General features: G+C 38.3%; 2 protein-coding genes across 5 annotated transcripts in view; one reads left to right on the top strand and one right to left on the bottom strand.

Moving 5' to 3' along the window:
* Positions 1-8260, top strand: part of AK5 (adenylate kinase 5) — a 102024-nt gene extending 93764 nt beyond the window's left edge. For both annotated transcript variants that reach the window (XM_040610128.1, XM_040610126.1), the window contains exon 14: positions 4330-8260. In XM_040610128.1, the coding sequence (XP_040466062.1) occupies positions 4330-4440 (111 nt within the window). In that variant the 3' untranslated portion in view covers positions 4441-8260. The remainder of the gene's footprint in view (positions 1-4329) is intronic.
* Positions 7629-14478, bottom strand: part of ZZZ3 (zinc finger ZZ-type containing 3) — a 64077-nt gene continuing 57227 nt past the window's right edge. For all 3 annotated transcript variants that reach the window (XM_040610125.1, XM_040610123.1, XM_040610124.1), the window contains exons 11-13: positions 12047-12181; positions 9335-9435; positions 7629-8964 (exon numbers count right to left, since the gene is read on the bottom strand). In XM_040610125.1, the coding sequence (XP_040466059.1) occupies positions 8820-8964; positions 9335-9435; positions 12047-12181 (381 nt within the window). In that variant the 3' untranslated portion in view covers positions 7629-8819. The remainder of the gene's footprint in view (positions 8965-9334; positions 9436-12046; positions 12182-14478) is intronic.

Genomic DNA, 14478 nt, shown 5'->3' with positions numbered 1-14478 from the left:
GTTTGGGGAATATAGTTTAATATTCCATAATTTCTTTCATATTCAGTTACAGAACACCCACTTGCCCCCAAGGACAGCAAGCGGGGTTTTTTTAACAAAGACCTTGTGCTGGAAATGCAAGGACTGAAAGCACTCCTCACAAAAACAACAGCTGCAAGCTGCCTGATTCTGTGGGAATCAGATGTTTCAGATTAATGAAATGAAACAAAATACACTATGGTAGCTGTAGTAAACAGGTAGATACTGTTGTGTTTAGATTTATTTCTCAGTGATTTCCAAGGCTGCTGGCCAGAAAAGTGCATCTGAAAATTTAGTCAGCACCTGCTTGTGTTTTAATGTGGCTAAATGTAAATACCTCTGAATATATGTCCCTCTGTCAATTGAGAAGAAAGAGAGACAAAAACCTGATTGGTTTTAGCATCTGACTCATCCTTTAAAGCTTTTTTCAAGTGACAGTATGTAGGAGGGTAATAACTAATAGAGAAGAGCAATGCACTGATATTCAAGCAAGACAAAACTGATCCTACCTAGCTAACTTAAGACACTTGGTAGGTGTCTGACATACAAGTTCCCTATTCAAAGTCATCTGAGGAAAAGGGGCATGAGTGTAACCAGTAAGGTGAGTGGTCCTGAGCAGAGGATTTTCAAGGATGTCCAAAAACCTTCACTGTTTCAGATCACAGGCTATGGAAGCTTAGCCTACAAAGTTCAACCAAAATGCATTTCTCTTTTTCTTTCTTCTTTTTTCACAATGCTGTTCTACTGTTGCTTTCTAAAATCAGTTGCAGTGACATCCTGGGCAAGCAGTAGTTACGAGATTCTTAGCACAAACATTTCCCATAACCATTATGAAAGAGCAAGTGACCATCCAGCCTCTCACCGTCTTCCACTTCTAAGCCTTCTCAAGCTGATCCCCTGCTTGAAGTGTCTCCGGGGAAGGGTAAATGTGTACTTTTCCCTTTAGAGAAGGGATAATCAATGGTAATAGTGATAGCAGGTATGAAATGTATTTCCATCTTTTGAAAGGTTGTCAGAGAATCATTAACCCTGGTCGGTAAGTAGGCGAGGAACAAAGGAACAAGCATTTCCATGTCATCCCCCTTGGTGCCTTGTGACCTATTAGATGAGACACTCTAGATATATACGTCAGAAACATTATCGGGGGATTATAGATAAAACACAGTGGCAAATTCATACCAAATGCCAGTAGGTATCAGGGCAGCATGTATCCCCTGGTTTTCCAGACAGCTTGATCCATTGCTCTGAGAAGCAGGTACTGCGCTGTCTCAGAGAGGTTTTTAACACTCTTTTTAATGACAAAGATAAAAATGTTAGTGACAACGCAGCTGAACTTGACTGACCTTCACTAAGAGGCTTCTAAGTAGTAAGTTTATTCCAGAGTCTCTGCCTATCTTTCCAGAAATGGTGGTCTTCAGCTAGCCTTTCTACAGCCAGCTGGGTTTTTCTCAGTGGCAGTATACATTTAGGCTTCTAAATCCCAAAACCTACAACAGAGATTTGATGACAGAAAATTTAATTGGCTGATATTAATGCCATAAGGAGCAACACTGTACTATGGAGATGATTACTCCAGTCATTTTTCATGTAAGTTCATTAAACTTCTCAGTATTTGAGGTTACCTAAAGCCACAGTGGTGTTTCAATACTGGAAGCGCTATGGAAAACTGTATCTGGTTCCTGCTTTTACGAGAAGACAGTAGCCTTGAATAACCTTGGAAACAGTCCTAATTTATGAGGTTAGAATCTAAGAAAGAGAAGTACACAGTTTTCTCTCCTGGAGGTGCAGCAAGTGTCATTGAATTACTGTGGTACTAGCTGTGAATTATCGTCACATTAAGTTAGTTTTGTGCCACGACTTTAAGTTAGTTTTATGAATTGGACCTTTGTTATTTAGGAGGCGGGCATGGGACGCACTGGGGCTGTCATTAGTCACACTCATCCATATTCTACTGTGCCTGTTGGGAAGTCAGTGTTCCAGCCAGTCATAAATGGTGGCGGTTTCCACGCTTACAAACCTATTTCTTCATCACAGCTGCCTCCATGTAGACCTGAGTATTGGTCCCAGTTCTAGAAGAGGTCACTGAAAAGCCAATGGCAATCAGCTGTGCTGATTAGTTAGATCAGTTAGCCAGTGCAGATATATTGATGGAATAAAGAGATAATAAAAATACATATTAAGAGAAGAGAGCTTTGAAGTGGCTGTGGTCTTCACCCTGTGTGAAGTAGATTTCCTGTGGGATAGCTATGTGAAAAGAGGTGTCTTGGCAGGCGAGACAGACAAAACAAGTGGCTTTATAGCAGCCGAGGTGGCAGTTGCTAGTTTCCTTGTAACTGAAGGAGGCAGGCGTTTGGTCCAGAATGGTTCACCGTACCCCTTTTCTCTTGGCTGCTCTTCAGTAACCCCCTCCTAAACCCTTTGCTTCTGTGGCTTAGAGGGCTCTTGAGAGACACGCAGCCCTTGTTTGAGAGCTGCCCTTTCCCGGGCACCGCCTGCTGCTTCACAGACTGTTCCAGCCCGCACGTACTTCAGCATGACATAAAGCAACAATGTCGGTGAACACCAACATGACAGAGAACAAGGGGAGCAGGAGAACTGTGCTTCCGAGAGCTTGCCAGGAGGGGAGAGGGCAGTCCAGCTCGGAGCGTGAGACACTCTTGCAGTGAGTCCGAGGAGACTGGACCCAGGCAGGCATGGCTCCGTAAAAGGCTGGCCAGGCCGGTCGTTTCCAGTGCTGGAGCTGCCGTGTGTGGAGGTATTGTGGCTGGATGTGCCAGCACTTCTGACAGGATGCAACAAGGGACCAAACTTTGCAGCACCTGCAGATGCCACCAAGAGCAAAACAAAGCTGCAGAGCGTGAGTGCAGTCCCTTGCTGGATCTCTGCAAGGAGCAGCTGCTGACTCCCACATGAGACTTGGTACCGAGGGACTTAAATGTACATTAAGTGCACTCAGACTGTACAGGAGTGGGCTGCAAGCCAACAGCGTATCTGAGAAGAATTTCATAGCCTATTTCAAAAATACATTTTGTTTTAGTTTGAAACTCCTTTTATTCTCCTGCAGAACAAAGAGCTGGCAGAAAGTATGATGGTCAGGAGTGTCCCCTTCAAACATTACAATTTGTCTGGCATCCTAGACAGCAACTTGGAGATGAAAATGCAGCACATATTCAGAAAAAAAGGCTTTAGCGAAGTTATGAGGGGTCCATTTAAATGTGTGCGTGCTTCATGGCACACATGCATGAAGAGTAAGCATGGAGAAGCCAAGGGGAAGCTTACTTGAGTTGAGAATCAAAGCTTTCACCAGGCATTTGAGAGGAACTGAATAATTAGCAGATGCAATCCGTGTGGTGTGCACAGCCAGCATGACAGCTTCTTCTGTCACTACCGTGAAGACAAAAGACAGCTCTCCTTCCTCAAGTAATGACCTGCATGACACTCACTGCATGGGATGGACAAGGAACTCACTGCTCGGAAATCCTGGTGCTACATGACGTTTTCTAGGGAACACACAGAAGCATTACTGGCTACCAACATCATTCCTCTATGCTAAAATGCAGTGCTCTCTTTCTCTAGGAGCACAAATTGGTCTTGGTTTTGTTGAGGTTCGATTGTGAAAAATAACCTGAGCAACCTGGACAACTGCTGGCCAAAACCGAATCTTTGACGTGTTAAAAGAAAAAAAAATTCTTCAATGAAAGTGAGTTCTCGTACGACATAACCAGTGCCGCTATGAAACATGCGTTGGCCAAAGGTCATCGTAACACCAGAACCAATTCACCAAGCTTGCAAATAGAAATGCACAGAAACACACAACCTTGCAAAGTCACTGCTATTTGAAAGCTTTTAGGTCAGTCACAGTGTTACATACTGTGACACTTTAGATGGCAAGAAACAAGTCCGTGCAATTCTTCTCATTACTGGTATGATATCCAAGTTACTCTGTTAGGTTTCTTTCGGAGAGTATTAAATGTTAAAAATAGTTTCTAAAAACCTTTCAAAACTGTTCTGTATACACCAAAGGTGTAATTTTACTTTAAAACATGAGTACTCAGGAGAAAGAACTTAAGCTCCCTCATTTGATTAATGTACTTTGCTCCAGACAACAGAGCCTACAGAAACTTCTCACATAAACCTGTGGAAATGGTGAATAATTTGGTTTATGGAAGCTGCCTCTCTACGTTATAATGCTCATAACATGAAACAGAACATCTTTTATTTTATATGGGACTATTTTTTTGTGCCAGTGTTTGGGTTCTGAGATAATTCTTTGTAACTTAGTCAAAACAATGGTTTTTGTCTGCTTCACAGGTGGATGCAGAAGGAACACAGGAGGATGTTTTCCTGGAAGTCTGCAAGATAATTGACTCTTTTCTGAAAAAGGAAGAAGCAGCATTTTCTTTTCCAGCAGAAACGCCGTAGTGGCATGTACACAGCCTCACCTCACAGGCACTTGACAGTCACAATTAAAATGCTGTTCAAAGCAATACTGCTTTCTTGAGAGGTATCTGGAATTTGTGCATGTGGTACGTACGTTACTTTAGATGAAATCTTTTTTCTCTGTTCTGATAATACACTCAATAGAAAGTGGTCTGTATGCTAACTCTACACCAAGAATTGTACATACTGGTTGTTTGCTCTTCACGGGTTACAAGCAGCATGGTGAACAGCAGCTCCGGTTTGTATTTCATGGTCTCACACATTTGATTGGAAATCACAGTGCCTGGCCAGCAGCGAGCTCTTCCACCACATCATTCACCATTTAGCATATTTAACTTTAAGATCACTGCGTACAAGTTTCCCATTGGTTGTTATTTTCTTTGGATTAACAGTATTGATTTTTGTGGTGTCATTTAGCTTGTTCTTGGGCTTCAGTGACTAAAATCTGTTCTCCATTACATGCAGCTGTGAGACAGCTGGAATTAGTCAAGCTAGAAGTTAAAATAAACTTTCCACACATCCCCAGAACACTATTACAACAAGCAGCAGAGAAATTAATTCAAGGTGAAGATACAATTGAATATTGTGGAAGGCTGTCAAGCCATTATTGTGGAACAGACACCACTTCTGAGATAGCCTTGTCTTCTGCTGGGAATTGTAGGCTATTATGACAACTTCTCAGTTTTGTGAGCTAAGTGTGCAATCCCGTAATTATTCATATTAACAGCAGGTTTATTGTATTATTAAAGTGTATATAAAGTTGACTATAAGCCAGAAGGTATGGAGATGTCTTTAAATCATACTTTGGGAGTATTTCAAAAGCAAAATTCAGATCATCTGTTGTGTTGTACTGACATGGCCAAAACTATTTTGGGGGAAGGGGCCGGTTGTCACCAAACCAAAACAAAAAAGGATACTGTCAGGGATTGCTTCATATTGCTTGCATCTTTAGCAAGCCATTTTTCCATAATGATCTGCAAAAAAAGTCTGTAAAAGTCGTACCGTATTTCTGTTAGGTTAACCAAAATGTCGTGGAGTGTCTTTGGTATACTGATAGCTAAATAAAAGTGTGTTTGACATTCCTGTGAAGTAAATGCATCCTCTTACTGGAACTACTGGATGAATTCACAGTTGAAGTGGGCTGCATGATTGCTCGTGCTGTCAAAGTTGTACTGTATGCGGCAGATTTGTATTTTTGAAGTTACCTTTCTTGTAATGAAGACATAGTACAAATAAAACATAAGAAATGAGGAGTAATGATTTCTGTTACAGTATATGTGGGTTTAATCCTTTTCAAAGCACGGTACATGACTTGAAAATATAGCTCAGATCAGCATGCTTACAGAGTATGTCCTTTTTCCATTCAGGGCAGATTCTTCTGTTTTCTTTTTCTTCCTCAGCATTTGCCCTGTAAATGCTAATTCAATTATTTTTAAGGGACTGTTTTAAGATACATTCTTATCCTTCATATCCTGGATGTTCCTTCTTTCCTGGGTCCTTTTATAGCCTACATTTTACCTCTGATGCTCTAGGAGGTGCTTCTCCAGCTCCAGACCCGTGCTGTTAAGTGACCAGTAACGCCTGCAGTACAACAGCTTTAAGGAAGAGACTTGCAGAATGCATCAGCATGCGAAGGCAGGTTTTTCTAAACCGAGCCTGGAAGCACTAGCAGCTGGCTGGTGTAGTATTTTTTCCAAAAAAACCATAAAATACTCTGGAGCTACCATGAAGCTGCAAATTCATCTGGGTAGGTTTTCTGGAGTATTTATTATTACTTCTAATTACAATGTAAGTTTAAAAGTGTGGAGTATCATACTTGTGCACAATGGGGAAAAAGACAACAATCAGCTGCCTTATCTTTTTTTTTTAATTCAAATTACAAAAAATATTTAACATATAGTTTCAGTTTAATTTTTCTTCCTGCTTTTTCTGGTCTTTTTTGTGGAAAAAAACAAAAAAAATCCCATGCTTGACTGGGTGTATGTGCATTAAGTATCTATTTGCGTATGTTCATAATGTATGCAGGAGAAATAGCTGTATATGCATGCATATGGAAATATAAATATTTATACATATTCAATAAAAAAGAGGACTTATCCAAGACACTTCTTTCTCGGGCGATTCAGACTTGAAATTCTCCTTCTGCTTCCAACCTCATTCAAATTGCACCGTGGCTTTTTGTTCTTCCCAAGCTATGCTAAATTGGTGACTAGATATTTTCACTAATGTACTTCCATTATTTTCTTCCACTATTTTTTCAGGCTATCCACAGAAAACAAGTATTACTGCAGATTCTCTCCCTGATAATACACCTTCAACAACTCTAGCTTCCTATAAACAGCAGGAATAATGTGGAAAGCTCTTTTTGTTTTTTAATGGTATTAGAGAGCCTCTCAGAGCAGTATCTTTTCCAATTAAGAACTAAAATACAACATGTGAATTTGTGTTGTATTTTTTTAAAGTTTATTAAATTATCTAAGTGTACTAGATATGCAAGATATGTTTACATATGATACTTGCTCAGTGTTTTAGTAACTGTACTGTATTACCTTCTAAATAGATTAAATGCTTAAATTTTTTTGTTTTCTGAAGCAAAAAATAACTACACCTAAAGTTATTGCAAAACTTAATACTCATCAGTTTATAATTAAAGTTATTAGGTGCAGCCAGCCAATGATCCTTCTTATTGCCATCTTTTTAAGTCAGATTAGTTACTCTTCTAGCTAATTACTCTGAGTATTCAAGTTTCAAAGCAACTGGAAGTCTATTACAGTTATGAAATATCAAGTGTTTCTGAATCACAAGCTACACATTTCAATAGAAAATATATTAACTAAAATATGTCACAATAATTACAGAGCTTCTCAGACAATGGTATACAGTGTACCAAGGGTACTAAGATCTGAATTTTATGCGATCTGGAAAAGAACAGTCTGCAAGTAAGATATGAGAAAACTAAAATGCTAATCCTGCAAAAAGCAAAGCATGTTTTAGTAGGCGCAGAGCACCATCAGTTCCCATTGAAATGAACAGCAGAGGAAGGCGCTGGGCATCCTGCAGGTCTGCATAGTGCATATTTGTATGACGTATTAAAATGTCCTTTTAATGTTTTCCGTCTTGATTAAAAAGTCAGAACTACACAGAAAGGAAGTCACAGCAAGCATTCTATATATAAACAGACTGTATCCACATAGTTTATTTCTCACAGTTCTCCTGACAATTGAACATTATTTAAGAACATACTGTATACACAGATAAGAAGAAACATACAAAATGTTTTAAATGATGCACAACAAAATCCAGCAGTATAAAAGAATGCATGTGAACCCTTGCTCACTGCTCAGGCTAAATTTAATCACTGTTTAAATAGTAATAAAAATACAATCTTTCATGGATCTTGTGCAGACTACAAAAGAGGAAAAATTATTACCATATATATGATTTATATTAGGCAGTTTTCTTTGATGAGTTGCACTAACAACTCCAAATACAGAGGCAGAAGGCTGTGTATTTTATTTTAAAGGAGTTAATGTTGAGTATTAGAGAGTTTACACAGTTACTACCACTGGCACTTTTCACCATATTTTGTACACATCACATGATCATCTTATATAACATTACATTTAAAAAATATATCTGAGTGACAATTTTATAACATTCACACACCATGAGCTGGTTAAGGAAGCAATGCCACAGTTGCCCCCTGTAGTGCTTCACTGTTGGTAAATAGAGTTCATCGTGGTTTACAAAAAAACAAAAAAAAAAAATTAAATTGAAAGTCAATGTGATTAAGCAGCTCCGATTTAATAAAGGCCTGTAACCAACCATCGCTGAGACAGTGAGTATTTTTTAGAGTACATCCTAGAAGCAAACACTGTCATTGGTTAAAACCTTGCCTAAGGAAGTCAGTTACTGTGCTGAAAACTATTTCACAACAAAACTGCAAGCTACTAAACTGTTTTTATATAAATACTTCATCTCCTCTGGATCTCATTATAACCAAGTTCTTCAAAGCCTTTGGAATTTACTCTATCTTTAATGTGTGCTCTCATTTCTGGCTCACCCTTTTATATGTTTTTCTTTTGTGTTTAGATTCACCACCTAAAAATGACTAACGTGGTGAAAAAAAGTCTCCCAGTGAAACCTTCTGCACACTAGGAATGTTCAGCTGCTGTTCAGTGATCTAGAACCATGACAGCTCAAAGCTGTAGTTTGACAAGTACACCCAGGAAGCTGTCATGCTGTGAGCGACATTTCAGGGAAAGCAGAGTCTTTCCAAAATGTGCACAGAATTAACAATGGTGCCATTGTTATTTTTCAAAGAGGATAGTAGGCCCAAGATGGTAGATCTGCTTCCCATGTCATCTATTTGCTGGAAAGTAGTTTGGGTCAAGATAATTGTAACTGGTGCCCTGGGACATGCAGTAGTCTCTGTCTAAAAATGTCTCTGCTCTGTAAATAGGTTCTAACTGATGATCTTCCTTATGAATCTCTGTTTCATGCAGACTGCAAGGGAAAGAAAAAGATAACAGTTTAAAAGTTAAATATTTTTCATATCTTTAACTTCCAGAAACAGCGATCACATTAACAGATTCACACCAAATTTGATACCAATTACTTCATAAAGTATAATTTCCCCCACTATTTAACAGTGGCAAACCTATCTGTCCACTTTTAAGAAAAAAAAAATGTATACATCCAGAACATGCTTACAAAATATATGTCCCACAAATACATGCTAAAGTATCTTCCACTTTACCCAATACAGGATACGCGTCCTATGCTGCAGCAAAGAATTCCAACATACACAGCAATTAATCCACATAGAGAGATTCAAGCTAATTACAAATAACAAGTAGAAGCATATGCTGCTCACCAGTCAGAACAAGAATCACAGAAATCCAAGGACATTTCTTGAGGGCAGTCTTGGCAGTGCCACCGAACACCCTGGATAGGTTCAATTCCGCAGTTATCACACTGTGAGGCAGATGGAAGAGCACTGAAAAAACAGCAGCTGCAACCACTTACGTTACTAAGAGTATACACCAATATACCACACAGAAAGGCATGTACGCAGGTCGATTACTGCTAGCCCACACAGTTCAACCCTTCTCACCACAGACCAGAATGTATTCACGGATAAAAAAAAGTCTCCACACTCTAGGGGAGGCCCTCCAGAGCCCTGAGGATTGACCAGTCTTTCTCTCGCTTTGCTTCCCGCTCCCCGAATGCTCCACGTTGTCACTACCCTCCTGCCCAACCAAAGCAGACCTGGTCCTGCCTGCAGTCACTGCTTATCCTCACATGGCTGTAAGAACTGCTGTGACACAATACATCAATGTGATGTTTCTATAGTTTAAGTCCAACCATATAAAATGGCTAAATATAGACCCACTTTCCACGTCAGAAGCAAGCAGCAAGACCAGACCAGCAGAGCTTGTCGGGAGGCTGCAGACCAGGACAGGACAGGTCAGACTGATGTACTTTCACACTCAGGAAATACAGTAACACATTACAGGTGGGCTGGAACTAAAAGCTAGGTGGCTGGGAAGGAAGTAGGACAACATGTTCAGGGAAGTAAACAGAAGTCTAAAACTAAAGCTGAGCAAGAATCCCCTAAGGAGAATCAGGGACAACTCAACAGCAGCTAAGTGCAAGAAGAGTCTGGCATGAAGAGGAGGAAACTACGACGAAACATCAAGACTGGATGAAAAATTCATGATGGTAGAGAACAGAGGCAGAAACGCAGAAATATTTGATAAAAAAAGAAACCTGGAAAATGGGACTTGGAGGCAAGGAGAACTTTTCAAAAATCTAAACTATGAAGTGTGCTGCAGAGACAGGATTGACAAGGAAGAAGAAATGTGGGAAACAAGCCAGTGCTCCCATAGCTCATCCTCCTTCAGAACCTGACGTTCTCTCACAGCATCTGTGAAAGCCACTTGCACAGCAGCTTGTTCCTGGCCACAACTAACCCACTCAAGGTTACTAACACCTTACAAACAGATTTGGCACGGCTGAATCTTCCTTCCACAGATGGCTTTCAGAATTTGAGGGCTGATAATGAGGAGGGACTAAGCATACTCTCAGCTGTTCTCTGAAAATACCAAATTCAGAATAATGCTAAATCCTTAAAAATAATAATAATAATAATTGGTTCTAGTTATCTCACTTTGAGAACCAAGACAGTGGAAACCCTTGACCTTAATTTCCGTGCTCCAGCTTCCCTCTCCCCTGTGAAACAGAAATACCATGCCCTTGATTTCCTAAGGGGAAAAAAAAATGTCTGCAAAGTGCTCTGATATTGCAGCAATGAAAGCCATAAAAGCCCACAAGAGATTCAATAATTCAATATTCAAGAGTTTGAATAATGTGTAGTAAATGAGGCTGAAGGCCATGCAGAACCAAGTGTTACTGGGTGAGCTCTGTCCAGCCCATGCACTGAACAAGACAGCAGCACTCCTGAGGGAAAACAGCATCTAATCATGTCATTTCCTAGTTTACTATAATGTATAATAAAACCAAATTCAGATTGCAAAGAAACTTTCAAACTTCAAATGCTTGACACTGCAGAATGCCATTTTACTTTTCAGAGTAATATTATATAGAAAAAGCAACTAGTTTGTTACCTAGAAGTCTGGTCTGCCTGATCAGCTTTGATTTTTCGGGGAAGAAAACGCCAAGTTAAAAAACAAAAGATAAAACCAGAAAAACAAACACACCACACTAACTTTGAAAAAAAATAGCAAAAATAGAAAGCACCTTGGTGGTCTAACAACATGATTAAGTCTGTCAGTGTCAACTGATGAGGCTGTCTTAATTTTCTAGTCATTTTGAACTGAACTATAAACTGAGTATCTTTGCATTCTTATATAAATGGGTATTACAAAATAAATCTAGCTGCATAACAGTAAACAAACTGAAGAAACTGTTCTAAGGTAGCAACTGGTCACACAGAAAATCCCTTGCAAACCATAAAATATAATTTAGAGAATGCCCTTTCTTTCTGGTCACCTATTAATGGTTGATACTGGAACAACACATTAACTTAACATTCATTTTTGTAATTTCATGTAACCATTGTTTGGTGTCCTTGCTTCAACTTCTGTGAGTTATTACTTGATAGGATTGCAAGGTGCTACAAAACAAAAAGATCATCCACCTATTACTGTTCTTATTCAACAACTTTGTCCCTTCTTTGGCCTCAGGTGGAGGAAAAATTACTGCAAATTCATAATCAGAGAATTATCATCAATGAATCATTGTCAAAGCACGGTGTGGTGTCAAATGGAATTCTATAATGATTTAACAAGGCTCTAGAGCTTTATTTTCATGATATGAATGAGGAAAAGACAGTATGCATATGAATTTTCATACAGTATCAGTATTCAGTGAAACCTGAGCTATTGGAAAGACTGAATTACTTGGGTTGTTTTTATTAAAGATGAGGGAAAGTAGGCCCAGTGACCAAGAACTACGGAACCAAACTTGGTATATTAAACAAAGCCTTTTTAGGAAATCCAAACCATGTTCTATTTGAAAACTTCTACAATCCACTGAGTAACAGAAGAAGATCTCTTAAACTCACCTTGAATCCCACATGCTGCACAAATCCACTTTCTGCATGCATCTGCTGGAGTTTCTGTTTCTTCAATTTTTTAAACTCTAACAGTTCTTTGTATTCAGGTAACTCTCGATATGTTATTGGAATACTCTCTTCATCCTGTTATGGTTTTAAAAAAACAACGAACAAACAAAACCAAAAAACATTCTTTAGTAATATGTAAGATGTATATTCCATAAATCACTCTCTATGATTAATAATCTTTGAGAAAATGCTGGCAATATATTCTAACTAAGAAACATACTGGGAAATTACTTCTAAAACCCGCACAGAACAGCACATACAGCTAACTTACATTTTATTCGATATTATTTCTACTTTATTATTTGTATTAAAACAAAACGCACATTATCCTACAAACAAGTGTCTTCTGGTGAAGAGCTCAGTTGTAATATAAAGGAGAGAGAAGTGTCAAGTAACCTAAATTCCTAAGGTTTTTCTCTCATTTTAGATACCTAACTGCAATTTGCATACAATCCACTTGTCCATACATTGGCAGCTGCAGTAGAAGACTTAGCTTTTGTTCAAGACAAAGTTTATTTTAGTTTGAAATACTTAGCAACAGATATTATACTTGCGAACTGACATTTCAGGTCCGTTTTATCAAGTTAATTGATCTTTCTCTCTACTATTTTGTGGAATGGTATAGAATATTACTATTCTAAAGATCAGAACAGGGTTTGTAATTAAGTACTTTCAAAGCTCTGAAAATAATGAGAACAAATAATACCCAAAAACATTTTACAGTTTGTTTGCTCAAGCTCAGGTTTTTAAAAGACCCATAAATAAAGACAGTACCAAGTTTCTACTATATGTATTTTTTATTTGAAGACAGTCAATCCTAACAGTGTTAACTTCTCACCTTTATCTGTAAGAATAAAAAGTGATGAGAAGCATCATTCCATGACTGGAAAAGTAGAAATCTCAGTTATCCAACCTCTTAATCCTTTTACTTTGTGCAGTCTCTTAACAGCTCAAGAAAAACATTGCTTTTTTTCCTAAATTACAAAAAATTTTGTCTCCCTACAGGCTGGTGCATACAATTTTGCCAGAGACTTACAACAAATGGTTCTCTCTTTTTAAAGAAACACACCGTTTCTGGTTTTTCTCATCTAATTTTCTTCAATAAAGGTTGAAGACTTCTATGTCATGAGAAGACAGAAGCTCTCATTCTAATTCAGGTGCCCGTTTCAAGATGGCCATTTAATTGTAGCAGCTGTATTTGGCAGATATCAGCTGTTTTCAAAGATGACAAGTCTATTGATGCAGAGCAGTTTTCAGATCCTATACTGATAGCAATGTTCAGTTATGGAAAACAACTACAACAAGATAGTAATCAAAATTCTTCTAATGTAGCCTACACACATGATTTCAATTTCTTTTTATGAATCTGTGAAGATTAAAGAATCTGTATTATTTAGTAAGTTTCTTAAAGTGAGGGAAAGAGGTTTGCTCTTTAGTGTTAAATTTCTAAAGGCCTTATCAATTAATTAATTGTAATTATGAACCTATAATAAAGGAATAGGCTGTAAACATTCAGAAAAATCAAAGTTAAATGACATGATCAAATTGTGCGTTAATAAGCTACATTTCTTAATATAAAACAGGAAATCACCTTCCACGCAAATCTCTGAAGTTTTTCTGAGGAAAAACTGTCTGGCACAAAATAACTGTATATTGAAAAAACTGTGCTGTAATAGCTCCCTGTGTGGACACTTCATTCTGGAATAGTAAGTAGTTGTATTCTAGAACAATTAGACTACTCATAAAATGAAGTAATCATCACTGAAGAGTAAGTTCACTCTGTTGGGAATAGAAGGTCTTCACTTGGGAATAACTCATTTATATTAAAACCATTTTTCAGGAATGGTTATGCCAGTCAAGCTGACTGGTAATATCCAGGCAAAATCTTTTGTCTTCAGAAGGGAACCTGGTACTTCCATTGTAAAGAAGTCAAAGAAAACCCTTCCTATGATTTTCTTGCTACACTGAATCTATTCCCCACCATGCTGATGCAAAGTGTTTTTCTCCAAGACAGTGACAGTCACTGAGATCTGACTTTTAACATTAGAACAGAATCCTGTACATTCATTTTGAATATAATTCATGATGTCTTTTCTTTCAAACTTGTTCTATTTTGCACTGATGATAGGGATCTTTTTGGTCACCTGTGTCTTTCTACATTACTGCAAGCCCGAAATATATCAATCTGGAAATGCTGCACTATTGAAAAAAAGAAAAGATGAAGCCAGATTTTTTAAAAAATGGGGGGAACCCCACAAGTCCATCGTTATCACTGCAAAACCGTAAAAGAGCAACTTCTATCCAAATTAAAATAAATCCCAGTTGATTTATGGTGCCCATATTTATTAGTGTTAGGTCACCATGGCAAAACC

This window comes from Falco naumanni, chromosome 11, assembly GCF_017639655.2.
Source record: "Falco naumanni isolate bFalNau1 chromosome 11, bFalNau1.pat, whole genome shotgun sequence".
Classification (NCBI taxonomy): domain Eukaryota; kingdom Metazoa; phylum Chordata; class Aves; order Falconiformes; family Falconidae; genus Falco; species Falco naumanni.
The sequence above is the reverse complement of the archived record's forward strand: the minus strand, read 5'-3'. Positions and strand labels throughout refer to the sequence as shown.